Below are 26,901 nucleotides of genomic sequence, written 5' to 3' on the forward strand. Positions count from 1 at the left end.
AAGCACGGAGCGACAACGCCAGCGCGGACCCCTCCGCGCTCGCCCACGCGCTTACAAGACGCGCGTGCCCCCACGCACTCATTCATACACCCACCCACCCACCGGCCGCACCACCCCGCGCAAGACACGCTCCCCCCCCTCCCCCCCGCCCGGTCACCCACGCACGAGTGGGAGCAGCCGCCCGCACACGCGGGCACCGACGGGCCGCTCCGCCCCTCCGCGCTGCCGCGCGCCGCTTGCGTCTGCGCCTACGTATGTATCTATACGTACCGGCGGCTACGCGCCGCTGCGCGGGGGTACGCCTGTGTGCACCCACAGAGGCGGCCGCGCGCACGCCCCACGGACGTACACACACTCCTGTACACATACGCGGCCATGTATATATCCGCACAGACGCGCCCACCCGCGCGTCCACCCACGGGCCTCCCACGCCAGGCCAGGCCAGGCCAGGCCGGGCCGGGCCGGGCCGGGCCGGGCCCACGCGGCCCCGCCGCTGCCCCACGCGGCCCGGGACACAGTTGGGAATCGCTCCCCGCCCCGCGCTCCAGGCCGGCGCGGCCCCTTTAAATGCTAATGAGGCGGCGCGAGTGCCGGCGCCGGCCCCCGCTGACTGTGTTAAAACTTCGGCGGGGCCATTTTGGGGGCAGTAAGACCCAGCGCGGGCCCCAGGGACACCCCGCCGCCCAGCGCCGCGCACCCGCCACCCACCCACCGCCATCCATCCATCCCGCCAGGCAGCATGAGCGAGGCGGCGGAGACCAGCACCGCCAGCCCGGCGCCCGCCACGGCCGCCGCCACCACCACCACCGCAACGACGACGACGACCGCCGCCCCGGCCGGAGCCCCCGCGCCGCCGTCGCCCGCCGCCCCGGACGCTAAGCCCAAGAGCCCCGTCAGCGCCGCCGCGCCGGGCGCGGCGGCTGTTGGTGAGGCGGTTCCCGGTGCTGCCGCCGCCGCCGCCACCACCACCACAACCGCCGCGGCCGAGACGGAGAAGAAAGTGCTGGGTGAGTGCCGGCCCCCCACCCCCGCTCCCAACTTCGCCGGGACCGGGGCACCTGCGGCGGGAGCGGAGCAGGGCGGGGGGGGGGGGGGGGGGGCAAGCACATGGCCGCCGCCCGCGGCCCAGCCCGGCTCTTCCCCCCCCCCCCGCCCCCCCCCGCGGCTGTGAGTCAGGCTGCGCTCGGGGGAGGCGCGGAGCTCGGCCGCGGGGGGTTGGGGGGGGCGAGCGGGCACCGGGCCGGGACGTTAACTCGGGAGTTGGGCCGCAGCACCTGTGTGCGGCGGCAGCGGCGGGGACCGCTGCCCCGCCCGGCCCCGGAGAAGCGCCCGGGGCCGCGGTTCGCGGCCCCGGGCGCTTCTCCGGGGTCGGGCGGGGAATAGTTGAGTGAAGCGCAGCCATGTTGACGGGCTTCCCGGCACCTGCCGCCGGCCCCCTGCCCCGCGGGGACATCTCCCCTCGGAGAGACTTTGGTGGTGCCTCTAGCATTAGTGGTGTGAGTCTTCTGTTTTTTCTTTTTTTTTTTTTTTTTTGTTGGTACTTTCTACTTTATTAATAAAGATGCGAGCAAAATGCCAAGCTGCCACCTCGGCGCTGGAGCCCGGCGCCTAGCTGGCGTTCCTCGATCGCGATTAAGCAGGACCGACCTGTTGAAAAGGTGGCAATAAGTGTCTGCCGTTTATAACTGCTTAACTTCGAAGAGATCAGCAAGGCAGGGAAAGCTGAGGCTGACCGCTAGCGCGGAGTCCCGAACTTCACTAGGGAAAGACAGCGCCTTCTCTTTGGAAGGGAAGGACTCGGGTTGTACCGCAGCAAATAGCGGAGCCAGGTAGAGGGTTTCTCTGGAGCTCAGGTAGGAAGGGTTCTAGCAAAACACAACTTGGAGTGTGATTCTCCCCCTCCCTCTACCCCCCCACCCCCCGTTCTGTTATCTGATTTGCCAGCAATCAGTCAGGACACATCTGTATCTGTTGCTCTGTCTGTCCGCTTCTTGCCTTAACATGGCTTGTTTCATTCTTGGTAATGTTTTTATCTTGTTCAACTATTGCTTGGAGTGGTGGTGAAGGGGGGGAGTGAAGGCACAAGTGCCTTTCCTGGTCTAGCAGGAAAAAGAAAACCATGGTGATGGTTTTTCACACTGGCTGTATTGCTAGGCAAGCTTTTTCGCAGGAGTTTTGAGGAAAATGATCATTGATAATGCTAATTGAAAATGAACTTCTGTTAAAGTCTACCTCAAATGTCCCTGTTAATGGTCTTGTAATTATGTTCACTTAAGTCTTCTCTTACAAAGATCCCATTAGGAGCAAGGTCTGATGCTTGCCCCGGGCATCCAAATGTCTGACTTCTAGGAATAAGGATAAAGGTTAGTCAGCTTTCTCTTCTCTCTTGGTCACCAGAAGCTTTGGCTTTCCTTGTTAAAAGTAATAAAAGCTATTTTGGCATGGGTAGGAGTGGCTGATGATTGTTTCCTCTGATAGCATCAGAAGATGGCATCTTGCTGGTGGGATAGGTGTGATCGTACCAACTGCCTTCTCTGACTCTTCAGTAAAACTGGTTATGGCTTTCTCTGGGCTTGTTCTCCTCCTTGTTTCATCTCCCTGCTATGACAGCTCAGGCTTAACAATAGCTACATCATGGCCACGTGGATGTTCAGTGTCATGCTATTGTGTCTGATAATCTTCCCCGCACGGTATTACTTAGGGGAGACTGTAATGTGGGTGGGGAATGGTATTTCCCCAGTACACTGTTTTAGGGAATATACTGGAGACTCACCACTGGTCTCTGGCAGCCTGTGCAAAAGGAGCAATGTTGCTCTTAAGCTGTGTGTGTGGACTTCCATTTATCAGCAGCCAGTTGGCCGTGTAGAGTGAGTCCTGACAACCTCTCCTTCTGCCAGCTTTCTGACTCCTCTGAGGGTTTTCCTCAGGCTTCCCTAGGTTTCTCACCCTCTTCCTAATCTGATTGAAATAGGCCAACAGATTCAATAGCTGTTTTGTGGGGGAGGGAAAGGATGATGGTGGAGGAATCAGTGGTATTAGCCTTGTTTTTTAAGCAGGCTAAAGCCTGCATGTGCCATTAGCACCTGTTTTGTGCTTTCACGCATCCCCCCCCAGCTTCTTCCCCTCTTGACTTATCTTACTTAGTGCAGTGAGCTCTTGCATGTAGCTGGTGCCTTTGTGGTAGGGGATAAGTGTCGGTGTCCCAATGAAACTAAACCTAAAAGCAGTACTATTAATGTTGATGCTGAAGACTGTTGTTGTTACTGAATCAGCGCTTGGTGGTGAAACTTAGGGTCTTTAACTCTGTAAACAAGAAGTCTTGGGTATGGATGCTGTAATAAGTAGAGCCCTTTAATCACCGTCTCAGTCTTAACGTGGTTTTGCGTCTTCTAAATATGGATATTTTCTGCTCAAATTGTATTAAAGAAGACCAAAACCTTCCACTTCTGCAGGTGCAATGAGAAATGGCCTGTTATTACTTTTAGTAACAGCAACAGTACTACAATGGACTGCTATCAGCAAACATTCTTACTTTAGCTGTCTATTCAGGGGAGGCGGGAGTGGTTGCTCTTTCTGTCTGTCAGAGGGACATATAAGAATGGCAAGACTGTGTGAGACCAAAGGTCTGTCTAGCTCTGTCATCTAGTGGATATTTAAGGAAGAATGCAGGTGTAGAGCAGATGAAGGTAATGATTTGCCGTGTGTTCTTGCCTCTAGCAGACTGGCTTGGACTTCTGGAGATTCTCTCTAGGCTATTTTCCTTTTAATTGCCTCTCGGTTTCCTCCCACCCCCCTCACATATGTAAGGTCTTTAACAAGCAGTCATCTGTAGGTGACTAGGCCCTTTCCAAATAAGTACTACGTAGATTGCTTAGGTAGTTGTGATCATGCTGCATAATAAGTAACATCTATAAACATCTAGAGCCCCAAATTCTCCCTTTTCTACAGGTTTGAAAAGTACAAGTTTGTGGCCTCCACCCAGTTGCTGAGACGGAAGGAGAGGTTGAACTACCTCCATTGCTGCTGAGTTCCTCCCACACGTACCTATATGTTGGAGGAACAGGTTTTGCCAGATCCTATAAGACGCTGCAGTATGGCTTCTAAATAAGATGCTGTTTTGGTGTTGTGAGAGGAGCTTGTCTTGATTCTAGAAGCCTTGGAACATAAAGTTGGTCTGTTTGTAACTGGTAAATTTGACCTCTAGAAGTAAGAATATATAAAAATACTCCCCATCTTTTAGGGTCTTGTTTGGTTAGAGACAATGCAAGAAAGCTTGTCCAAAATAAGGATGTGCTGCCTCTCCACTTGAGAGAGTTGTGTGGTGCTTGATACTTGGCCAGTTCTCCTTTCCAAGGAAGAAAGGAAGGGTAACTCCGAGAGGAGTTTTAAACAGCTTTCTTCAGCTATGTTTCATATCTAGCTACTCAGCTAAAGAGAACTGATGAATGGTAGTGAGATTTTCAGCTTCACTACCCTGTTCTGGGATAAGAAGTAAAAAAGAGAAGGGATGGATGGCCAATTCTGAAAATAGAGCTGGTCTTTGTGCTAGATGCTGTGTGGTAAACTCCTGGCTGAAGAACAGCAAGTGCTGTTCTGCTTCCTGCTACTTCATTAGTGTAAACTGAAGTGGGAGGTGAAGGTACACTTTGAGCATTAAGGGAGCAGAACGGGTCTGGTTGTGACTTCATGTGGAGGTATAAAGTATTTTTTTGTAACATTCTGGTACTTTTTCTTTCCAGCCACCAAAGTTCTTGGCACAGTCAAGTGGTTCAATGTCAGAAATGGATATGGCTTTATCAACAGGTATGTTTAAATTATGATAGTCGTATTTACTGTACTAAGACTCGTAGTACAGGTAATATGTCATGCGTTAGTAATTGCAGCAGAGACCCGAGGACCTCGCTACAAGTTCGTTCAGTTGATAGCTGGATTTGGCCAGGCATTCAGAAAACTGGGGTATCATCTCGGGGGGACTCTCCCTCCCTTCCCCGCTTCCACTGAAGGTTATGTGTATGGGGAGAAAACAGAAAGGGTCAAACTCATTACAAATTTGTTACTTGTTTCTCATGTTTGCTGGTACTACACCTTTAATAAGCTGCATGTTCTTTTGTGACTGCCTGGCTTTTTTTAAAGGTGCAAGTAAGGTTGGAGGGTTAGGGGAAATACTTTTGGATAAAAATTCAAGAGTTAACTGATTGGTCAAAATACCTAGTCTAAATGCACATTTTGATTCTCTGATACCATCTAACTGAAGATATCCCAGGCCTGGCTTCACAGAAATTCTTTATTTGTATCTTTTTTTTTTTTTTTTTTCTTCTCCTCTGAACATGAACAAACTTCTGAATGGCACTGATAATCCAAATAGCTGTAAGTGATATGGATCACACTTCAGCCCTAAGTGCACAAGACCCACACTTGGAAGCTACTGGAGAAAACTCTGGCTTTTAAGGCTGGAATGTTGGTGGGGTTGAGGAGCTTAAATGTCTTGTGTGCTTTATGAAAAACAAAGCTCCTGCATGGTGAATGCTTGTCTTGCAAGTCCTTGAACTGTCACAAAGCAGGTAGATTTGCATGGGTTGGATACTGTAGATGGGGGGTAGAAGAGCCCCGTTTCATGGATCTGAAGGCAGGCCTGTACAGTACTAATCCCAGTCTCTGGAGGCTACTATCCAGTGTTATGTAAGCTTAGGAGAAAAGCTTGAATTAGCAAGTACTCTTATAGTCTCTCACAGCAGTTGATGTAAGAGCCTGCAGCTGGATATGGTGTAATAACTTGTTAGCTTTCTTCCTAAACTGAAGTATACTGTTACTGCCGTCCAAGTGCAACAAATTTTGGATTATGCATTATCTTCACAGACTCTTTGATCCACCTGTTCCATCTGCAGAGAAGGAGTTGAGTGCACAGACGGCAGGGTCTAGGCTCTGTCTGTTGGATGGGAACACAGAATCAAGGTCTCAGACCTGTCTCCATGTTTTGCATGCAGAAGCCTGATATGGCTGGCCTAATCCAGGCATCCTCATGTTCATGTCTGGGTCCCCCTCCAATGGACTTTCCTAACACCTTGTGCGTGGTTGCTTTGAGTTTCACTGAAAGGAGAGCTCTGTTAACAGCTGTGGCCAGTCCCGTTGATGGTCTTGCTTGACCTCTGGGATAACAGCTCAAGTTGCAACCCCCGTGGAAGTTTTTTAGGGGGGGTGGAATAGTGAAAGGCAAACAGTCTAGTCATTAACTCTGCTCTGTGTCAAAACAAAATATTGAATGTTTGCCAGAAGATTATGGAGCACCTCCCCCTACCCCTCCATCCCCTCACCCTTCTGAAGAGTGGGGAGTCCTTTCTGCTGTCAAGCATATGACCCTGGAAATTTCAGAGCCAGGTCTTCGTACCGTAGACTTACACAGAATGTATGGAATCCAGGGGATGTACTGCAGGCTGGGGGAAGGAGGGCTTCACTTGTGAAGTCAGGGATTTCTATTTAAGTCTCTTAGTCTAAACTCTTACAACTTCTCACTTTCTTTTTGCAGAAATGATACCAAAGAAGACGTGTTTGTTCATCAGGTAAGACAGCAGTAATTGTACTTAGAGTTGGCCACTATGATAGGTTTCTAATGGAACTTCCTGAAAAAGCCACCCAGCCTTGTCCTGGCTTTTTAGAATGATTATCATAAATACCTTGAATGGACAGGTATATTGAAATTTTCAGGGAGGAGTATTAGGGTATATTTTCCTTCTCTCTGGAGTTATAACTGCAGAAATAGTATTACAACTCTTCGTGCTTTCTGTTGCCTGCTCTGATAGGAACACTAAAGGTTTTTGGGGGTGTCTTTGGTGTGGTTTTGCATGGTTGTCCCTTCCCTGAGGAGATGATTCCTGTTTTGTAAATACCTTGCTACTTGTCTGTCCTTTCCCTGACACTTTCTCATGCTCCTCATGTCTTCTGTTTCTTCCTCCCCTCTTCGTTTGCAGGTCTGTTTTATCTGCCCTCCCTGGTATTGGTGAGAAAGTGATCTAGTCTGGCTCTTGACCAGCCTGGGTTGCCATCAGCTGTTGCTGCATGAGGCAGCTGCTCTTAGGAAGAAGAGGAGGAAGGCTGTGTGCCAACTGTGCCCAAGCAGAGAGAGGTTGCCCAGCGGCTTGTTATTGACAGTTTCCTTGAACTGTCAGTAGGCTGTTCTAAGTTTATACTGTGACTCTCAGGTCACAGGCAACTAATGGGAAGACAGAGGATGCTGTGTCCGTGCTGATATAAACTGGTTAGTTGGCTTAGATCTGGTTTTGCATCATCTGAGACTCTTGCTTCACCAGAAGATGGAATATTGCCCCTGGAGCCTGTCCCATATGAAGCATTTTCAGGCCCACGTGATTCTTAAAAGCATGATCTTTCTCTGTGGCATATGTGGCAGTATTTCCATCAAATGTAGCCAGGAACCTTGCACTTGGAGTTGGTCACAGAGGATGAAGATATGTGTGTATGTAGTTGTGTTAAACATGCTGGTCAACATCGAGAGTTAGTTTTAGTTTAGTTTTTGTAGCTTCATGACTAAATAGCCTGTGATAACTGTTTCTCTGCGTCAGGGGTTATAGACCCATTATCCCTATAGTGGATGAAGCTGGGAGGGGAGTAAGCCTGTAATGAGTGAAGATGTCGGGAAGTGTGTGCGGTACCTATTCCCGGTTCAGTTAGTGGACTGGGAGCAAGAGCTCTCAATGCATGTACCAATTTCTAATGGTCACCCTCCTTTCTTAAGGACTGTGTGTTGTATGCACGCTGATAGAGATGCTGCATCTGTGGCCTGATGGGAACGTGTCTGGGCAAGGTGAAAAGAGTTCTAGTAGCAGAAATGTGTTCTGGATAGGTGGCACTGTAAAACTGCGAGGTCTCCCTGAGACCTGTAAGAAGATGTCCTGGAAAACGGTTGTTGTGCTGATGACAGAGATAAGATGGATCGGTTGTTATTCTGCTTGTGAAGGTTGCCTGTGGAGACCCAAACAGTGAAGGCCTGCAGCAAGCTAGTATTATCTGCGGTGTTTTGTCTCCTTCATCTGTGGAGATTATTCACCTAAATGTAAGCTGGTGTGTGTGTGTGTAACTTATTTCTTATCTCCTGTGGCTGAAATCCTCTCGTAGTGAGCACTGAGCAAAACTGGCTTGATGTTTCAGAAACACCACATCATGTGCAAGGTTGCATCTGATTAACCCTGTTGGTGTGCTGTGCGTGACAGAGTAGATGCTTCCAGCTCTGGCCTGGGTTGGCTACAGTCAGGTGTTCCTCAGCTCTTCCATCTCGAGCTCTTCCTGTAGGTGAATGTGCTCACTCCCAGAGCCTGGGGCTTTCTGGCCGGAGCTCCTGCCTGCGCGCTTGGCTCGGCAGGGCCAGCGGATGGGGCCCGCCCGGCGAGGGAGGCAAATCCATGGCGTAAGCAAACATCCTGCTGCGAGCTGCCTCTCCACAGTTCCTGCCAGTTCTGCCCCTCCTCCCCGCACCCGTCCCGGGAGGGGCTGGATTACATGCCTAATCCCTTCAGAATAAGGCTGACCTAGTTGAATAGATACAGCCTCCTCCCTGCCTCCCCAGCATGCATCCGCAGCAGGGAGGGAACAGGCCGATCTCATGATTGGAATGGGGGTTAACGCTGCGTGTCTGGCTATTGGATGCTATTTATAAACCTAGTACAGATTAAAATGCTTTTCTCTTTAGGGCATGCATGGCTTGCTTTGAATTAACCCTTTGTCTTGCAGGGGACCCAAGTGGTGTTTTGGGGAAGGGCAGTGTCTCGTGTTGTTTCGTCCTGCTTGCATCCATCCTGGTTGGTTCATGCAAGGTGGTATCTAGGGCACTGGGTCAGTCAGAGGCGATGTGAGCAATAGGGATAGGTCCGCCTGCTGGCATGGAGTGGAGTGTGTCTGGGGGAAAGGAGGGTCTTGTGATTTAACTCCATTAAAAATGTCAGTAGCCTGAGCAGTCCAGTTAAATTAGGCATAATTTAAATCAACAACCAGTGAGGAGGAGTTAAGCTCTTCTGCTGCACAGGTCTTTCTTTGTCTTCACTGGACTGTATTCATTGGGCACAGCCTCATCTATGTTACACCAGTACCAGTAACTGGTGTAACAAATTTTGGCTATTGCTGTGACAACGCTGGATGTGCATGTGATGTGGTGATATCATGAGGATACGGAAAGAGGTCTTCCAAACAAAATACTGAACTAGCTCTGAAGACTCTTATAGCTGTCTGTTCATTAGTGTCCCCTTGGGAAAGGAAAGGCTCTGTCTTAATTGTTGAGTGCTGTCTGTGCTAACACAAAACATCTGTCTTTTGAATCAAAGAAGCTGGAGCCTGCAGGATGCTGGAAAACAGTTAACAGGGAGAATAGTGCTCTCTCTCCTCTGGATATACAGAGTAAAAGTACTTTCATCAAGCTTAAAGCTTAGGCTTGTTAGAGGCTTATTTCAGCATTTTTTTACCTGCAGCTGAAGTAGTAAGTAGTGAAGCTGTATAGTTTCTGCTCTGAATTCTAGGACTTACTCAAAATTGTTCCTGGTTGTCTTCATAAAACAAACTCCAGCCTACTATGTGTGGCAGCCTCTGTCTCCTATTGGCAGGTTATTCAATTGCAAATCTGAATTTGGAGATTTCTGTCCCTAAAGCTAGAACAGAACATGTGGAATCTCACTGAATTTATCTTCCATTACCCTTCTTGGAGGATGTTTGAGAAGCTTGATTAATCTTAAGTACATCCTCTGCTGAAAGAAATCTGGGAGTCCGTTCTTCCTCTGCACTTACAGGGAAGGGGAAGGAGTTTGAAATACAGCTTGTTGACATCTCTGTCATATGCAGAGCACAAGTCGTACAAGTTTGAGTCCGTTGTCTCAGTACAAGTGGTGGTGAAAGAATTAAGCCCTTAATCTGCTGTGAAGATAATGATTTTAGTATTAGTATATGGCATTTATGGAAAAGCTAGCCCTTCCAGCTGATTTTAGAAATAGGGCAATTGCACTAATAGGTGAGCAGAAAGCAAACAGAGCTGTCTCAGTTGATGGTGGAAGTCTCTGCTTTGTAAAGTAATTCCCAAAAGAATTCACTTGAGTAGCTCATTCTCTTCCTGTATCAAAAAAACCTGCTCTTGGGTTGTTTTTGTTTTGATAGCAATAATATGTACACTCTTGCATTCTTCCTTAAGCTGTTCAGGGACACTGCAGGGTACAGGGAAAGGTGTGGCTAGATGTAGGGCTAAAAGAACATGCTGGCCTATTGCCTAAAACACAAAGGGACTGTATTCAGCAACAATGAGAATACTTTTCCTAAACTGGTCAAGCTCAACTTTAAACTGATTAGAACTTTTCCTTCAGTGGGAAATATTTTTTTGGCTATTGTTGACTCAATGACTGTAGTTGCCACACGTGGGCAACAACTCAACTGATCTTCATTCTGCTTGTTTTCCTTGAACTTCAGACAGATAGGACAACTGCATCTTCTGGTTTTGCCCTGCATCCCATTTCTTAAACCAGATTTGTGCCCTGTATTTCCGTGTGTGCTTCTGTCTACTGGATCTGCACCTGCTTCCTTTATGCTAACGAAAGATGCCCCTATGAGAAAACTTTAAGGGGATTGGTCTTAATCTAAGAGAACTTCAGTAAAAACCTGGCTCCTAGATTGGCTTGTACAATGTATGTGGTTTGGTTTTGTTTGGTGGTGGTGGTCTTTTTCTCCCCTGGCCTCTTCTAGTTTGTGAACCCTTACCAAATGAACAGACAGTAGTCTTGTCTTGCTAAATGCCTTTTGTGGAATCCTAGAAATAGTCCACGGAGTGAAAGGTATCTGTAGTTGACAGGCTGAGGAGTGGCTCCAGGAGGTTTGAGTGCTCCTGTGAGTCTGAGGAGGTTTTCAACTAGTTTTGATCCAAAGCCACGTGGTTAACAGTATTTTGGGGTTTCTGTCTAGAAAAGATGACTAAGACTGAGATTGTCTGTTCTAGTATGATTCCTGTGTTCCTTAGGGACTCGGCTAATTTTTGGGGGTCTCCCTTACAGTGCTTAGGTAAAATACTTATTTATGTTACACCAGAGTTCTAGTAATTCTTCTCTAGTTACTTTGAGTTGCCATGATACCTTATAGTTAATGCCATCTTCTACAAAATTGCTCCTGGTCTTAACCTCTCTGTAGATGGCTTACAGGTCTCCTAATGACTGTGAAGGTATGGGTCACAGTTGCTGCTGGAGCTGCCTTTGTACAGCGTGCAGGAGATCAAACACTCAGTGTGAACTCAGATCATACAGAAATGTGTAACGGTCTGGATATTTAGTAGACTTGACAGAGAGGATCCTGGAGCAACAGCTGACTTGTAAGCTCATGAGTACTGAGAAAGGAGTAAAAAACCTGGCTCTATTGGAGGGCCTGTGGAATAGGAGGGACGTCTATGTATTTGAAGTATCTTGGTGTGGTGACTGATCTGGTATGTAGAGTTGGGATTGTAACAGAATACTGTCCTTCCCTCATCTACAGGGCTATGAATGTGTATGATAATGAGCAAGATAAACTAACATATTTTTCTGTATCTCTTTTCTTTTAAAGACGGCGATAAAGAAAAACAACCCACGGAAATATCTGCGCAGTGTTGGTGATGGAGAGACTGTAGAATTTGATGTGGTTGAGGGAGAGAAGGTGAGAGATTATGGAGACTTGGGGTTGTGGCCTAACAGAGTTAACATCACTCCAGTTGGGAGTAACCAGACCCTTGGCTGTGTGTCTGGTGGTTTTGTCTAATGTGTTAATCCTGGCAGTGGGTGGCATTCATACAGCTTTTCTGTGGAAGATCTGCTTTTTAAGGGCTTCATTAAGAGTGTTTCTAGATGTGTTAAAACTCTACTTAACTACATCCTAGTGCTTCTAAAATTTGTAATTTTTACTTGCTAGAGCATTTGAAGCATACAGTCTGCCCAATAAACATTAACTGATGCATATATTGCCCCGAAGAATTTTTCTTAGAGTCTGGTAGCTTAATAACTGTAAGAACTCTCAAGTTCTTTGCAATTCTACTTTCTCAAACATTTCCTGAGTTTTCTGAGCTTTTTTCCTTTTGTTTTTCTATTCTGTCTTTAATCAGTTACTACTTTCTTTTTTACTCTGAACTCAGCCTGGCTGGTATGGTGATGAGTCAATCCCTAACCGTTACAGGGTTGAGAATAACAGACCTGCTTTTGCACTGCTTGGGAGGAAGGAATCTCTGCAACTTGGAACTGATGCAAACAAGCCTCTTTCCTGTTTTATCTTCTCCCTGTACCTGGTTGTTCTTTTCTTGCACCACCTTGGTTTACTTTCCTTTGGCTTTTTAGGGTGCAGAAGCAGCTAATGTCACTGGTCCAGATGGAGTCCCTGTAGAAGGCAGCCGCTATGCTGCAGACCGGCGCCGCTATCGACGTGGCTATTATGGCCGACGCCGTGGACCTCCTCGGAGTGTAAGTTTAATTTCTGTAGTGGTGGTAATCTTGTATCCTCAGCAGTCTTCCGAGCTTTTTCATGAGGGAACTACAGGTTCAGCACTGGCATATAGTAGACTGTCAATGCTTAACTAAGTTGTGAGTGTTCTTCAGTAACATTCTGGCTTCCTCCAGCACATCGTTGATGTTGATACTGATACTTTCTATTATTTGGTGTCCTGTAGGCCCCTCCTTGGCATGTCTTTCTAGAATTGTGTTCAAAGCATCTCTTTGGGTGTTAAGGTATCTATTTATTTGAAGAGCAAACACAAAGGAGTGAGACACCTAAGTGGTTCACAGTGCCCTTTACCTGAAGCAAGGGGAATTATTTATGTTACTCTAAGTAGTGTAACCATAATTTGGAAGGGTTACTTGGAAAACCAGATTTATTTAGAAGGTCATTGTTTTTGCATGGCATGGTAGTAGTTTGACCAACTAGTCGACACCTCCATGTATCATCCATTCATGGGCCTCTGCTACAGCAGTATAGTGTAAAGGTACTGCATTTTTTCTTTAAACTAGCTATGCACAACTCTTTCATAACATCTGCAACCCTTCCTAGGCAGCTCCCTACAAGTTTTTGCAAAGGAAGAAGTGAGGTACATGGCTGTAGTTCTAGCAGTTACTACTCCTGTCCACGTCATGCCTGTACTAAATTGATTTCTGGAACAATCCAACCAACTGGAATATACTCCAGGCTTGACTATCTTTTCTTTCATAGTTCAGTCTGTCATCATCACTTGCAGGAATGTATGAATGATCTATTATGAGAGCCCTGGTGGAAGTCTCTGCCCAAGCAATACAACTCTCTCCTCATCTTACTCTACAGAGTTGACAGCATGGGGCAAACTGAGTGTTGTCAAATCCTTCCTTAAAGCCTAGCTGTTGATACTAGCTATTTTGAGGTCTTTTCTTTAATCCTGCTGGACACCACTGAGCCTTAAATACATGAAAGGTGTTCTTTCTGAGTCCCTTTGAGACTCCTAGAAGTTGGTGCTGGTAACTGATGAATGCTTATTACTGAGTATGCCTTTGTTTTTGTGGCAATAAAGTTTGTAGCTTCAGTTTACGTGCCAAGTGGCAAAGAACTAGGATACTTAGTTGCATTCAGTGTTTTGATGTTTCCAGTCTTATCTGTTAGTTTATCAACCAGCTACATTCCAGTATTGATTCTGTTTCCTTTTGCTGTCCTGAGATTAAAATCTCCCTCAACTGTCTTTATTGGGAGTGAATGCTTTAGTCAGTGGTATTAGTGTTGTGGTGGAGCTGCTTGAGATTTTAAATAAGCAGACATATATCAAGGCTTAGACAACCCTGTGTACTACTGAGTATGGAAAGCTGTTTCTTTCTGCCTGAAGAGTGATAATGTGAGACCCATCTTGGACATGAGGAACATTCAGTTTCAGGGTACTCATGCTGTGCATGTTCTATTCGATGTCTAGTGCAAACACTAAAAATCTGGTTTGCATGTGACACTATGACACATTTGGATCCTGGTACTTAAAGATGTACACAGGGGGAGCAAATTGTGTTATTGCACTGTCTGCCTTTGGCTTGCTTACATCCAAGTCCCCAGATTGTTTTGGTGTGGGTACCAGACCTTAGCTGTTGTGTGACTGGTGCCTGACGTCCAATGAAGTAAGCTGTTTCATAACCAAAACCATACTGCTCTTTCTCTGGGATCATTGACTTGAAGAATTACAGCCTTAGAAACTTGCAAATGATAATTTACAAAAGGAGATTAACCTGGGATTCGTTGTTTCCCATTGCTTATGAGGTTTGTTGGTACTTCTCTTAGCTTTTTGAGTATCCTTTGAATGTCGGGCCTGCCGATCAGTGCATTGACTGCTTCTCTGGATTTGATATCATCTGTTAAAATTAAGAGTAAACTGTTTTATTCAAGGATGCTGAAGACCGTATAGTACCATTCCCTTAGCATGCCACTCTTGACAAGTAACGAGGTAAACTCCATGATTGCTGTTTCCTTTCAAAGATGATGCTGGCCAGGCAGTGATGTCAGCCAGCTCTTGCAGCACTCTCAAATGTATCCTTTGTAATCTCACATATTAGTTGCCTGAACAAGTCAAAGCTCCACTTTAAGGAAGACTTTGCAGTGACTGCAAAGCTGTGTGCGGGGACTGTCCCTGTAGTTGCCCTGGAGTAGGTCAGTGAAACCACTCAAACTTGCCCAGATACTCTTGCCATCTCCTGTGTGCTTGCTTTGATAAATCAATTGAGAGTAGAGTGCGTCCTCATCTGAAGCTATCAGTATTTCCTTTTAGAGACTTTTCACTTGGAGATTTTTCAGTTAACACATTCTTCATGTTGAAACTGCATGTCTACTGCATCTAGAAAGACACTTCTTTCTAATATCCTTTTCCTTTAACAAGGCCACCTCTTTCCCCTTGCATTCCCATGTGTGTAAAGGGGAAGAAAGTAGCAATGTCTGTGAGCCATAGCAGTATGTGTACGCTGTTCTGTATGGTCCCATTAACAGGTGCATTACCCACCGTGCCTCCCTACTTGAGGAATTGTTTCTGGCTAACTGTCCTGAAGGATATTTGAGACAAGTTTGAATTGCTGATGGTATGGCACTCTTGAGCTGTGTCTGCTGAAAAGATATTTACTCAGCTGCAGGCAACTCTTGCTGCACACCTGAAGGAAAAGGTTTCAGTGTACCCAGGCCTGCTATGCTTGAAGATCTGCTAGGCTGCAGAGGTGAAAAGTTTTCCCAGAGCTCAGGTGCCCACATGATCAATCCTGTATTTACTTGGGGGGGGGGGGGATGTTTAGTTTGTTGAGGTGACTTTTGACATGGTGACCTTCTAGGTTTCAAGAACTTTTAATTGATGTTGGTTAGCAACTCCAATCCAACCTTGTGGTGCAGCAAGAGTTGATTTCTCCTTCCTTACTGGTATGGTTTTAGGCAAACCAGAGATGCTATCCTTTGTTTGCCATGCTAGCTCAAATGTGTCTGTACTCTTCATGTAACTTACTGGGTCTGTTTTTAAACACATTGTGTGAATTTGTCAAGAGCAAAGATAACCTTGAGGAATCTGAAGTATTTAATCCAGACGCAGTTCCACTGAAGCTGGTTCCATGGAGAGTTCTGTGGAAAGTAGAAGTACTTGTTAGTATCAAACTACTTAATTGTATCCACTACAGAAAAGAGACTGTGGTCTTCACTAAACTGTCTGTGACAACATAGACGTGGTGTGGAGCTGTAGTCGAAAGTTACAACAGAAAATGAATTATGGAATAACCTAGAGAACCGGTGATGTCCTCATCTAAATACTGTGTGCATTACTAATAGAAGAAGCCTCTATACCAGTGTGTCGGAAAACAAATGAAATAGTTTGAGACCTGTTTTATAGTCTGATGCTATTTCTTGCAGAGGAGACCTGAAAATATGAATAGTATTATACAAAAGCTAGAGATTGATCTCAAGAGATGTAAGAACAAATGAAGAAGAAACCAGGGGAAGCAGATGGGTAAGAAGCTTATTGCAGTTACAGTTAATGCTTACAAGACTTTTTTGGGGGGGCAGCAATAAAATTTTGTACCTTTCTAGGGTTAGAGAAATCTGTGAGAGATCTTAATGGGGAATTGCAGCCTGCATGCCTATTTTGGCCTCCTTTGGAGGAAAATGTAGAGTACAGCATGAAGTGATAGGATGAGGGGTAATGGCTTCAACCTGGAAGAGGATAGATTTAGAATAGATATTAGGAAGAAATTTTTCAGTATGGGGGTGGTGAGACCCTGTAACAAATTGTCTGGGGAAGCTGTGGAGGTCCTATCCCTGGAAGTGTTCGAGGTCAGGTCAGATGGGGCGTTGAGCATCCTGGTCTAGTGGAAGGTGTCCCTGCCTGTGGCAGAGGGGTTGGAACTAGATGATCTTTTAAGGTCCCTTGTAACCTAAACCATTCTGTGATTTGTTCTTTAGGATAAGCTAATGTCTTGTTAGAAGGTGTTGCACTGAGTTGAAAGGTTCCTGTGAAGGAGATTGAGTAATCGGGATCATGCGTGTGCTAGACGTGGTGTGGTGCTTTTAAGAGTACAAATGAAGCTTTCCTAATAAATGAAGCTAATATACTGACTATCAGTGCAGTAAAACAAGACCTCAAAGCTCAGGTTCTGTTTCCTGGTCAAACTGCATCTGTTTCAGTGACTTCTGACAGCATAATTGTTTTATTCTGGAGCCATGCCTCTTCTGGCCAATACACCTAGATCAATTGGCAGTGACACTAATGTAATATGTTGATTGAATTTTTGTGATACTATAGAAGATGCAGGAAATTATCAGGATTTCTGGGCTAAGCAAGTCAGTTGCTTTACTAGTCTATTTTCAACTGACTCGTTAAGCCGAACCCACTTGAAATACTGACACAGCAACATTCAGAGAATCACAGAATGGTCAGGATTGGAAGGGACCTCTGGAGATCATCTAGTCCAACCTCCCTGCCAGAGCAGGGTCACCTACAGCAGGTTGCACAGGAACATGTCCAGGCGGGTTTTTAATGTCTCCAGCGTGGGAGACTCTACCACCTCTCTAGGCAGCCTGTTCCAGTGCTCTGCCACCCTCAAAGTAAAGAAGTTCCTCCTCATGTTTAGACAGAACGTACTATGTTCAAGCTTGTGCCCGTTACCTCTTGTCCTATCACTGGGCACCACTGAAAAAAGACTGTTCCCATCTACTTGGCACCCTCCCTTTAAGTATTTGTAAGCATTGATAAGATTCCCCCCCTCAGTCGTCTTTTCTCCAAACTAAAAAGACCCAAGTCCCTCAGTCTTTCCTCATAATAGAGATGTTCTAATCCCCTAATCATCTTTGTAGCCCTTTGCTGGACCCTCTCCAGCAGTTCCCTGTCCTTCTTGAACCGGGCAGCCCAGAACTGGACACAATACTCCAGATGCAGCTCACCAGGGTGGAGTAGAGGAGGAGGATAACCTCTCTCGACCTGCTGGATGCACCCCAGGATGCCATTGGCTGCCTTGGCCACCAGAGCATGTTGCTGGCTCATGATCATCCTGTTGTCTGCCAGGACTCCCAGGTCCCTTTCCACAGAGCTGCTCTGCAGCAGGTCAGCCCTCAACCTGTGCTGATGGATGAGGTTATTCCTCCCCAGATGCAGTACCCTACACTTGCCCTTGCTGAATTTCGTAAGGTTTCTCTGCCCATTTCTCCACCCTGCCCAGGTCATGCTGTAAGGCAGCACAGCCTTCCAGCATGTTGGCCACCCCTCCCAGTTTTGTATCATCAGCAAACTTGCTGATGGTACACTCTATCCCTTCATCCAGGTCATTGATGAATATACTGAACAGGAATGGACCCAGTATTGACCCCGAGGAACACCACTTGTTACTGACCTCCAACTAGACTCTGCACTATGAACCACAACCCTCTGAGCTCTCTGTCGGCTGCTGCTCAATCCACCCCACTGTCCATTCATCTAACCCACACTTCCTAAGCTTGCCTGTGAGGCAAATTCAAGATGAATAGGAAAATGTTTGCATTGTTTTGGAGTAATGCTTCATCAGGTTTAGTCATTCTTTCCTCTGTCACTACAGGAGATGGAGTCTTTTATCTGAGATTCCAGTGCAGCCCTCTGTAGGGAGGAGTGGACTTAGGCTGTGCCATTAAAAACATGTAGAAATTCAATACTGCCTTTTAGAAAGCTGTGAATGTGATGCTGGTTGTCAAGTGCTGTAGGAGAGCTTTGGCTGGTGAAAAGTACTGTTGTGTGCCCCTCCCTACAACTAGGCTGGCTGATGCTTTGTTAGCTTCTGGCACACTGTCCCTCAGATAAGACTTACTAGGCCTTTGTGGTTCCGTATTTCTGGCGTTGCAGTACTCGAACCGAGTGCTGATTCCATGTGTGCTTGCTTAGAAATCCTGGAGAACATAAATGGTGATTATGCTGGAACACATTTAGATTGTTTTAGTTTTGTGTCCTCTTTTCCCTTCACATCTTGCAGCTCTCTTCTCTGTGGTTTGCTAGTCCTCATGTGAGGGAGAGAGAAAGCAGGAGCAACCTTAGGTCCCTGCTTCACAAAAGGCAAATCCCAAGACCTCTGGATCGCTATTGTCACACACAATACTGGCAGTGCTATTTCTCACCTTGCTGTCTGAGATGCGCCTGACCACACATCACAGGTCTAATAAACTGTAAAGTTATGTGGTACAAAGCATCTTGATAGAAAGAGGACAGATTGATATTGCACAGTAGATAGAAGTAGTGTAATGCTGTCTTAAACTCAGAAGTGTAATTTTTCCTTTTGGGTTCCAAGTCTCTCAAGTACTTCTTAACTGCTATCAGATGCTATCTGTTACTACTATCTATTTAATCAGTGGGAGTTCCTGTGGATATTTAGTTTTCCTGATCAGTTTTATACATGAAAGAACATAACAGATAATGTTATTTATGATTGTGGGTTTTTTATTGAATTCTAATTTCTCTCTACTCATCCCAGCAGCTGACCCTGTCATATTGTTAAGAATAGCTGGTATAGCTATTTCTAGGTATGGCATGTGAAATATTCCAGTTGCCTTTAGGCCATGTCTCTGTGCTTTTTGGAAACTTGGAAAGCTACAAAGAGTGCTTGAAATTATTGATGCATTTGGAGGGTATTTTACTGTGGTGAGAGGAGAAGATTGTCCAGGTCAGCCACTGAGGTTCACATAACTCCCCAAGATTTCTCGTTACAACCTACAGTGCTCCAGCCTTTCTAAATGTTTATCATCATGTTATCTTAGCTAAAGAAAAGTTCACTGCCCACACAGTTGCTAGTTATAATAGAGCAAAATACGATGGTGGTGGTTAAAATAGCTGTGTAGAATTGGAAGGAGACCTGTCAAACCTAGGGTAGACTACTGAAGGCTGTCATAAAGCAATAGCTTTTGTTTCCCACTGGATCAGATGCAAACGACGCACTTCTCTTGTTAAATTCCTTCTTATAAAGGGAGGCAAAGTACAATCGGAACAGTAAATAATATAATGTTTTATAAAACAGACATTGCTGATGGCTGGCATTTAAAAAGGAAAAAAACAAACAGCAATATAGAGGGGAAAAAAAAAAAACCCAAACATTGAAATCAGCTTTATCAGTTAACAACTGAAGGGAAAGATAACCACTGCATCTCTGAAAGGTTGAAAATGTTGAGTGTATAGAAAAACTGAACTACATGATGTCAAATACTCTTCTATCTTTAAATTTCCTGATGTTTTTGTGGGAGTTCTCTGTGGAATGGGTCTTTGTGTAGAATGAAGCCAGAAGTGGTCTCTGGCGAGTTTCAGTTTTTTCAGTTAACTTTCCTAATGCAGAAGTGTCCTGATCAATAGCTGCCTTTCCATAACATGTTTACCCCTTGCAATGGGGGGGGTAATGCACTTTCATATGTATCATGTCAGGTTCATATCATATGTATATATGTCAGGTTCTCTGCCTTTCTTGGCAGACAGGGAGAAAGCATTGTCAGATAGCTTCTTAGTCTGTTACTGTGAAGAACAAGGGCAGCATTATTGGTTCTTGTTCTGTCCTGCTCTTATCTTGGCCCAAATTAAAGCCTTTTGAGTATCTGCTGGTTCTTTTTACCTAGTATGTTGGTGTTTCTGTACTGATACGCTGCTTTTGAACTTGTGTTCAGATCATTGGGCTTTATAGTTAATACACTGCCTGTGAAATAAGATAATCCTTTATCTTTGACTCTGTCTTCTGTTTCCTTTTGGCTGTAGGGTGGTGAGGGAGAAATAAAGGATGGGGCCACAGAAGGAGGACAACTTCAACAAGTCCATAGGAATCCTACTTATCGTCCCCGCTATCGCAGGTTTGTGCTATTTCCTTTGCCCTTTACGAAACCGCATTCCCTGGCATTAATGTGTATGTGAATGGTAGGGACAGTGAGAAGCATTTTAATTACTAGAAGAAAGGTGAACTGGAGGAGTAAGGAAACAACTGTAGAAGCTGTTTAATGTGCTTATTTATTGCTCAGAGCTAGGAATAGGTTGAGAGAGAGAAGAGTTCTTTGTATCCTGTTATTTCTCACAATTGAGCAACATACTTAAGTGAGTTGAAGGGTCCATACCTTCCCAGCTGGTCTTCTACACTTTACTCAACAGGTAATAAATCTAAATCCCACTTCATCTGGGACAGCTAGGCCCATCCTCTGGAGGGGCAAGGTGTGCTTTATAACTTTTCTTGTGGACTGCAGACAACTTGCAGCTTAGCACTGGACTAGTAGCTTGTGCTCCAGCTCAGTCCTATGTGTCACAGGCTTGGTTCTAAGCACTGGTGCTACTTGTAGGTTCAGTAAAAACTGAAGTTGTGTCCTATCTCTGAGTGTCTGAACAGTGGAGGTGACTGAGGGCTCTGAGGCTGGGAGAGGAGACAAATGAAGATAGGTTAGAGGTCCTCAGAATAATGAGTGGCATGGAACAGGTGGATGAAATTGTTCTTGCTTTTTCTTCTAATAAAGAATACACTATGAGGAGACTTTAAGTGAAGGCAGTGGGAGACATGCTGAAAAACAAAGGGAGGTTTGTAGAACCATAGAACAGCCCAGGTTGGGAGGGACCTAAAAAAAACATCTGGCCCAACCTTTTGAGGGAAATGGAGTCTAGATGAGATTTAGCACCCTGTCCAATCGCATTTTGAAAACCTTCAGTGATGGGGACTTTACCACATTCCTGGGGAGGTTTTACAGCAAGAACAATCATGTACTGGAAAATCTTATATCACGACAAAGCCTTTCCTGGTGCAGTTTGTACCTGTTGCTCCTTGTCTTCTTAATGTGGCTCCTTCTGAAGAGAGAGCCTCTGGCCTCTTTGTAGCTGCTCTAAGTACTGGAATACTGTGGTGAGTGTTGTCGCCCCCTCTGCCAAGCCTTCTATTGTCCAGGCAGAGGAGACCCAACACCCTCAGTCTTTCTTCATAGGTCAGTTTCTCCAGCTCTTTCATCATCACGGCACTTCTTTGTATCCAGTCTGTCTGTCTCCTTTTTAAGTGGTGGGGACCAGAACTGGACACAGTACTCTGGGTGTGGCCCGATAAGTGCTGAGTAGAGTGGGATGTTTGCGTCTGCCTCTGTGGATGCAGCCTGGGATCCGATTTGCCTTTGCAGTGGTGCCCTGCTGACTCGTGTTCAGGTTGCTGACTCAGGTTAAGCGTACAGCAGATTGCTGGAGCTTATTGCCACAAGATGTTGGTGATGTTAAAATCTTGCACAAGCTTTGGGGAGACCGGCCAAATAACTAGAAGAGAACACCACTGTGATATCTCTAAATAGATGCAAACTCTATCTGGCTTGGGAAATCTCCAGCATGTAAAACAACTGAAGGCTGGGAGTCTATTTGGGAAATAGGCTTCATAGTCCTTCTTTTTCCCCTAGGGATCCATAGAACTGGGATAAATGGATACTTGAAGATCCAGTAGGCCCTTCTTAGGTTCTTAGTAAAGATCCCTTGGATTTCACATGAACACTGATGCTTTCCAGTGGGATATGCGGAGTAAGTTGCTGAGTCATCTGTTAGTCATCCCTTAAACTGGCCAGTGTAGGATTGTTTTCTTCATTTTCCAGCCTTAGTTCTTACATGACCGCTCTAGCTTCCAGCCTCTACGCTGAGGGGAACAATTCCATCGCTGTGGAATTTGGTGCAGTTAAAAATATCAGTGTGACATAATCAGCCTCTGACTATCATGCCTTTTGAGATGTTGCCTCACTTTTTTTCTATTGAATTCCTTTAAGTGGAAAAGCTCATTCAGATTCTTGGCTTCTTGCAACTTGTTTTATCTTGGAGAATGAGTGACAAGTAAGATAAAATACTGGATTACTTTCACTGGTGTTCTTCGTAAAGCATTGTGGATTGTGCTCTCAAGAAGCTGATTTGTCTTAGTCTGCCATTCACTCACTTTCTCCTCTTCATCTTGTTCTTGTCTTTCTATCAACTAGCTTATTAAGTCAAGTTCCAACATGGAATTTAGAGACATGAATTAATGCATTTCAGATGCATTTTTCTCCCCTGTAAGAGGTATGATAGCTTACTGTATCCAATACGAGTGCAGAATGTTTCTGTTTGAGTTAACAGGTAGGTATTGCTTGCATTTACTTGCACTAAATCCAGTGACACTGATGCTTTTATGTTAGATTCCTTAGGAAAAGCTGATGGCTTTTGGGACTGGATAGCTGTGGATTAGCTAAACCAGCTAGTGGGAGCTAGGTAGTAGGCAGTGACTTCATTGCTTTTGGCTGTGTTTTGACAGTTTATAAACATACTTTCTTTGTACTGGAAGTGAGATGAAATGCTCTTGCATACTTCAGGAACATGGACTTGATAGCTTATAGAATATCTTGAGTTGGAAGAGACCTATAAGAATCATAGAGTCCAACTCCCTGCTCCTTGCAGGACTACCTAAAACTAAAGCATGTGACTAAAACCATTGTCCAGATGCTCCTTGAACTCTGACAGGCTTGCTGTCGTGACCACTTCCCTGGGGATCATGTTACAGCAACCGACCACCCTTTCAGTGAAGAACCTTTTCCTAATGTCCAAGCTGAACTTTGCCTGATACAGCTTTGTTCCACTTCCTCATGCCCTATTGTTGACCACCAGAGAGAGGAGAATAGCTCCTCCCTCTCCACAGCCCCCCTTGGGGAAGATGTAGACCGTAGTTATAGACTGCAGCATGTATCCACACATTTGACATGTGCCCATGCATTGTAGTTCCAAACAAAAAAAAAAGCCTCTCTGTTTTCGGATAACCAATCCTGGAGATGTCACTAACATGCTAGTGTTAATGAGGTCCAACTTGCCTGACTGAGATACATGCTTCGCTTTCTTATATGGTCAAGAGGGGCAACTTAAGGCAAAGAGGAAAGATCCAGGAATGGCTTACAGGTGGACTTGCAGTTCTCGGGCATCACACCATTAACTATGAAGAGGGCTGGACTGGTATATAACTAGTCCAAGGCGAACTTCGCAGAGTCAGCCAGTGTGGTTACCACTGGCTTGTTTCTTCTCCTACCAGCAATTCAAATGGACTAACTACCTCTTTATTGTAGGACAGACAGTAGAATATGCTGATGTAGCTTCAGCAGTGAAGAGACACCCAATGGAACAGCTCTTTCCCTTTCAACTATATGCCAGCCAAACTCCAAAGGGATGGTTTGCTAGCCTTCAAAACTGTTACAGATGGTACTTGGCTAGAGAGGTTTTTGCTGGGCTAAAATCATGGTAGTTTAACCTTCTTAGGTTGCTTTCATACTTGACACGTTTCTCCCCCTATTCAGAGGGCCTCCACGTCCACGCCCTGCCCCTGTGGCTGGAGAGGCTGAAAACAAAGAGAACCATCATGAGGCCAATGCTATGAGTCAGCAGCCGCTTCGCCGTGGGTACAGGCGCCCGTACAACTACCGGCGTCGACCTCGTCCACCCAATGCTCCGGCTCAGGATGGGAAAGAGGTAAGCATGTTCCTGGCAAAATAATGGTAAAGGCCAAGTTTTGGTGGGGTAAATGCTCAAGACCTTTTGTCCTGTGGGGGGTTTTAACAAGTGTATTGTTGGTGCACTGGAGAAGTCTGGCCAATTCCAAAGTGTTGATGGTTGAAGGTAGCTGGTTTCATTGCCTGTTCCTTGTGAACTTTGAGAATGAGCAGCTTATCTTAAATGGAACCAGCAGTGGGATAGGGATTGCTTCTGAATAGTTCTTAATTGGGGTCAGGCTGTAACAAATTCTTTTGAAAGGGAGAGAAAGTTGTGTCTTCCAGCTTCCTCAAACCTTCAAGTCTGTATGTAGTACGAGAGATGGATTTGAAAGCTCCAGATCCATTTCCTGAACTGCTTGAGCTGGGTGATTTCAGGGAACTGTTTGCAAACACAGGTTTTTACCTTAATGAGGAAAGACTTTCTCATTCTGTATCTACTCGAGGTGGTCCCCTGACAGAATCTGCTGTGGAATACTATAGGAATTACACTAAAGTTTGTATTTTCTGAGGATTCATCTTCCTTGATTATTCAAAACCTGCGTTATGCTGGGCCTACCACTGAACAAAGGAAGGGTCTGGAGGTCAGTCTTTGCCTATAATAAAGGTTTACTGTGTCTCAGACAAAGGTGACGGAAACACCTGCTGAAAATCCTGCTCCAGTGACCGAGCAGAGTGGTGCTGAGTAATGTCCGGCTCCCCAGGCACCTTTACTATTCCTCAGGTAAGGAATATAGTTCCTGTTCTCCAACTGAGGCAGCATTATGTATACTTTTAGGACCTGGACTCTGTCCACATCCCTTTATGTATGGCTAGATATTTGTTTTATAACTTCTATGGGTTTGCTGCTTTCTCTTCTTTCTCTCCTCTGCCTCTGTGTCTGTATCTGTCACAAAATAAATCTTGCTTTATCGATCTGATTTTTTTTTTTCAGGAAGATCTATCTGGTCTATGTAATAATAGCATCTGCTGATGAGTTAGTAACACTTTGCTTTAGGAAGATGCTATACTGTCAGCTTACAGATAGGAGAAGCCACTCCTGCTTATCCTGCCTGTTATGATAACTCCCTCTCCACCTGACATCCCACCTCTTCAACAGGAAAATGAAACTTTAGTAAACTGTGTTCCCTTAATTTGGCTTTTTAACAGGTGTCCTAAAATACAACTCAAAAGTAACACCAAAGAAACACTCAAGCAATAAATTGTCAACAGTGGTGATGAAAGCAAAGATTTGAATGTCGGAACTTTAAAAGAAAAAAAAAATTACCAGCAGCTGAGATCCAGGGAACGCCTGCAAGATAGATGCATGAAGACATTAAAAAGAGAGCGAGATTCAGAAAGAGCAACCTCCCCAGTTTCAACAGCAACTGTGGGTTTTTTGGTTTTGGTTTTTTTTTTTTTTTGAATTTCACTGTTTTGCTAGTATTGAATTTTTCAATTTTTCTTTTGGTATCAAACTGAAAAGGGAAAAAACCCAACCAAAGAACTGAAATTGAAATCAAATGCTTTTTTTTATTGGATGCTGGTGCTAAACCTCCCAGGTGTGATGAGTTTTATTTTTTTTCTGTGCCAGTCCTGTTCATTGCAGGACACGGGGAGGAGAAACTTCCGCTTTCCTTGGTAAGATCTATTTGAAACTGTGCAGCATGGGTGACGTTCCTCACAAATAAAAGTGATTTCAACTACCAAAAAAAGTATAATCTGTTTTAATGTGTTTGTCATGTTTATCTTTAAAATAATGAATTATTTCAATCTTGCTACTTCAGCATTTATATGTGAAAATGAGTGTTGTCTCTTTAACATGTGATGTAGCTTGTGTAAAAACCATGCTGGTTGATACATGTGCAAGGTTAGGTGGATGTACATGGCCAGGTTAGGCGGATCTACTTCAATCCGAAACACCTTCTGCAAAGAAATACTGCAACAGAGCTATAACCTACATTATCATCTCTGTTTTTCTGGCTCCAATCGTGTTAACGGTTGGGTTTTTCTGTTACCATCTTGTAGCACGAGTTTGGGGGATTTGGAGTGGATTACTGGCTTGTTATTTTCCCATCTGTTTGCTAGGGTTTTGTGTTCTGTAAACAGTAGAATCCAAGCTTTGAGACTTCTCTGCTCAAAAAGGCACAAATGGACTTAGTAACTGCCACTTTATTCAAGCTTCTATTCCAAATAATGACAGTATATTTTATTTGCCTCTCCACTATTCCTTACTTGAAACCAGTAAAAATCTTTGTACCTGTGCCATTTTGTCTTGATGAGCAAAGTACTTAACTGTCTTACTAATGTGTGCATATTTCTAATGTTCCTCCCTAAAACTTGGATGTCTTGCAAGTGTTATCAGTCTGCCTCCAGCTGTTGAATATGGGTGTGTTTCTTCAGTTATGTGTCCTTCGCTCTCTAGTCCAACATTGCTCATGTTCCTGTCTAGCAGTTGCCATTATCCAAACCTTAGGTAGTAGATTTGTTTCCTTAAAATGCCTTTCTCTGTTCTTAGGTATGCAACTCTTACCCAGCCTTTACTGAGTAACACTTCATGTAAACCCCATTGGTGTGGAGCAATACCGTTAACTATACGCATGTGAGACTAAATGAGAGTTGAGGGATTCTTGGCAGGTACTTTTTGTCCTTGTGACCTCTAGTTTCCCTGTTCTTCTTGCACACTATTAATAATTAAATTATATGAGGCTCTCTGGAGACATGCTTTCTCATGTTACTCCTCAGGAAATGAGAAGTAGGGGGAGTATAGGGGATAACTGTGCTCCAAAGCACTGCTTCCAGTTTCTGGGAAGGTGAGGAATGGCCCTTGTACTCTGTTGCCTTTGCCTTGGGGGGTAGGGAAAGGCTTAGTGATGCATGAATTGCACTGCCTGCAGCTGACTGCATTGGGGATTTCCTGCTTGCTTTTGCAATGGATTGGGAACGCTTAATGAGATGTAAAGTGAAAGG

The 26,901-nt window shown here is 45.1% G+C and overlaps 1 protein-coding gene across 1 annotated transcript; it reads left to right on the forward strand.

Annotated features, from left to right (window-relative positions):
* The first annotated feature begins 634 nt into the window (after window positions 1-634).
* YBX3 (Y-box binding protein 3) lies at window positions 635-25,646 on the forward strand. Its single transcript, XM_082481181.1, has 9 exons — window positions 635-1,007; window positions 4,740-4,803; window positions 6,524-6,557; window positions 11,572-11,661; window positions 12,333-12,455; window positions 20,210-20,301; window positions 23,761-23,932; window positions 24,576-24,676; window positions 25,102-25,646. Exons 1-8 carry the CDS (start codon window positions 740-742, stop codon window positions 24,639-24,641), a joined length of 909 nt encoding a protein of 302 aa, XP_082337307.1. The 5' UTR covers window positions 635-739; the 3' UTR covers window positions 24,642-24,676; window positions 25,102-25,646.
* The last annotated feature ends 1,255 nt before the right edge of the window (window positions 25,647-26,901 follow it).

This window comes from Vanellus vanellus (genome assembly GCF_965231255.1).
Source record: "Vanellus vanellus genome assembly, chromosome: 1".
Classification (NCBI taxonomy): Eukaryota; Metazoa; Chordata; class Aves; order Charadriiformes; family Charadriidae; genus Vanellus; species Vanellus vanellus.

Coding starts and splice junctions, on each gene's coding strand:
- YBX3 (XM_082481181.1), top strand. CDS start 740: ATGAGCGAGGCGGCGGAGACCAGCACCGCCAGCCCGGCGCCCGCCACG. Junction 20,302..23,760: donor TATCGTCCCCGCTATCGCAG/GTTTGTGCTATT, acceptor CCCCCTATTCAG/AGGGCCTCCACGTCCACGCC. Junction 23,933..24,575: donor CGGCTCAGGATGGGAAAGAG/GTAAGCATGTTC, acceptor ACTGTGTCTCAG/ACAAAGGTGACGGAAACACC.